This window comes from Limulus polyphemus, unplaced genomic scaffold (genome assembly GCF_000517525.1).
Source record: "Limulus polyphemus unplaced genomic scaffold, Limulus_polyphemus-2.1.2 Scaffold1397, whole genome shotgun sequence".
Taxonomy (NCBI): domain Eukaryota; kingdom Metazoa; phylum Arthropoda; class Merostomata; order Xiphosura; family Limulidae; genus Limulus; species Limulus polyphemus.
Genome location: NW_013667007.1, coordinates 5,061 through 7,173, shown reverse-complemented (window position 1 = coordinate 7,173; position 2,113 = coordinate 5,061). Strand labels below are relative to the sequence as shown.

Below are 2,113 nucleotides of genomic sequence, written 5' to 3'. Positions count from 1 at the left end.
TAAAATTGTAGCTGTAATAAATCAGCTAAGAATGAAATGCATTTTACCATACTGTAATGTTAAGAAATTTGATATATATATATATATATATATGTCCAATTTCTTTTTTTAATGTGTATTGGAAGGAATTCTCGATTAATGTTTGGAATAAGTTTGTGATGTAACTTTGGAATAGAGCCTTTAATAATACAGAATTGAAGATAAAAACAAAGACAGTTGTACATTTCACACAAACTTCATTTATTCATGACCATGGTTTCGCTAGTAAAGGCATCATCACTTACAGACTGAAAATATTATATTTTTTGAAATAACTTTTGATGTGAATTTTGGAATGAAGCCTTGAATATTGTTTGATATTATCTTTGGAATAACTTGGTACTTCTAAAATATATTTAGTATAACTTCTGACACACTTTTGTGTAGCTCACAGGAGCTTTTACTAATCTTTATTTTTATCAAACATCAGGATGTTTACTAGACAGTTGGGATTTTCCAAACCTGTGTTCTTGAACTTCAAGTTTCTGGTGTCAGGTATCATTATCTAAGTGTATCTGCTCTTTACACTCCCCTGGGATGGGTCATTGGTCTGAAGCCAGTGATAATTTTTGTCTGAATAAACTATCTCTTCAATGGTTCTTAAATAACCTTGATCCAGGATTACTTTATACTGTTCTTACCCTAGTGTGCAGAACCACAGTAAATAAAAACACTCATATCAGTAGGATTGTGTGTCACTGTATCCTAGAGTGCAAAACCACAATAAGTAGGAGCACACTTATCAGTAGGATTGTGAGTCACTGTACCCTAGAGTGCAAAACCACAATAAGTAGGAGCACACTTATCAGTAGGATTGTGAGTCACTGTACCCTAGTGTGCAAAACCACAATAAGTGTGTAAATATCAGGTAGGATTGTGGGTTACTGTACCCTAGTATGCAAAACCATGATAAATATGAACATGTTTATGGGGTAAGATTATGTACCACATGTAATTTTGTGTTATATTTTATCCTATGTATGATTAGGACATTATGTTTATACATTGTGATAGAAAGTTAAAAGTATGTTTGACTTCCCACAAATACTATATTTGTTTTCTAAAGCAGACTGTATCCTTAGTGTTCAGCTAGTCCTGTGTTAATAGCTAGAAACCATAGAAATTTACTGAATTATCATACATACAAAATAAGTAGAACATTTTGTGTGTCAGAAGCACAAAAACTGAGGTCATAAGCATCAATCGAGATGGAAAGTACTAGGGAGGTTAAAGTTAGATAATATAAGGGAACTTTGAAAAAAAAGTCACGAAAGACCTAGAAATGTTAAATAAAACAAAATTCTTTAATTAACAATTGATCCACCAAAGTCAGTGTGAAATTTCAGTTGGACAACATGTTTATGATTGCCTGGATTATTATTATTATCTTTTCTAAGAAAAGTCAAGTAAAATAGAATTTTGGTTTTTGTGACTATTATGTTGTGCACTTACTGGAGATGAACAAATAATGAATGTAGGGGGCTCTAAGTAAAAGAATAACTATCAGAATAAACACACGTATATACATATATATATACACACATAAGCATGGGTTTTTACTTAGTCACACTTCACTATTATAGTTGGTTTTATTATAAGTTTGAATGGATTATTCAGCATTTCACACTAAGATGTTGTAATTTTTTTTCTTTTCAGGCCAATTATTCAATGTTAAGATTCCAAATGTAGACGAAGATTTTATTCAGAACATCATCAACCAACCTCTAGGTATCATCATCCTTGGACAAAACTGTTGGGCTAAAGCAAGTGTTGTGAATGAACTGTTTGGACAGCCTCTTCTGCCAACATTCTCACCAGGTCATGATAATGAAGATGAATGTTATAGCTGGAGGATGGTAAGCAATGTTTTGTGTGTATTTTGATATTGTAAAACAAGAGGAAAAAATAGTTAGGTAAACATTGTACAGGGTTAGTTAGGTAAACATTGTACAGGGTTAGTTAGGTAAATATTGTACAGGGTTAGTTAGGTAAATATTGTACAGGGTTAGTTTGGTAAATATTGTACAGGGTTAGTTAGGTAAACATTGTACAGGGCTAGTTAGATAAATATTGT

The 2,113-nt window shown here is 32.0% G+C and overlaps 1 protein-coding gene across 1 annotated transcript in view; it reads left to right on the top strand.

Moving 5' to 3' along the window:
• The window catches only part of LOC106463398 (dual serine/threonine and tyrosine protein kinase-like), a gene marked incomplete at its 3' end in the record, with an annotated part of 40,056 nt that extends 38,143 nt beyond the window's left edge, over positions 1 to 1,913 (top strand). The window contains exon 2 of the mRNA XM_013923420.2: positions 1,696 to 1,913. Within this exon, the coding sequence (XP_013778874.2) occupies positions 1,696 to 1,913 (218 nt within the window). The remainder of the gene's footprint in view (positions 1 to 1,695) is intronic.
• Positions 1,914 to 2,113: the final 200 nt, after the last annotated feature.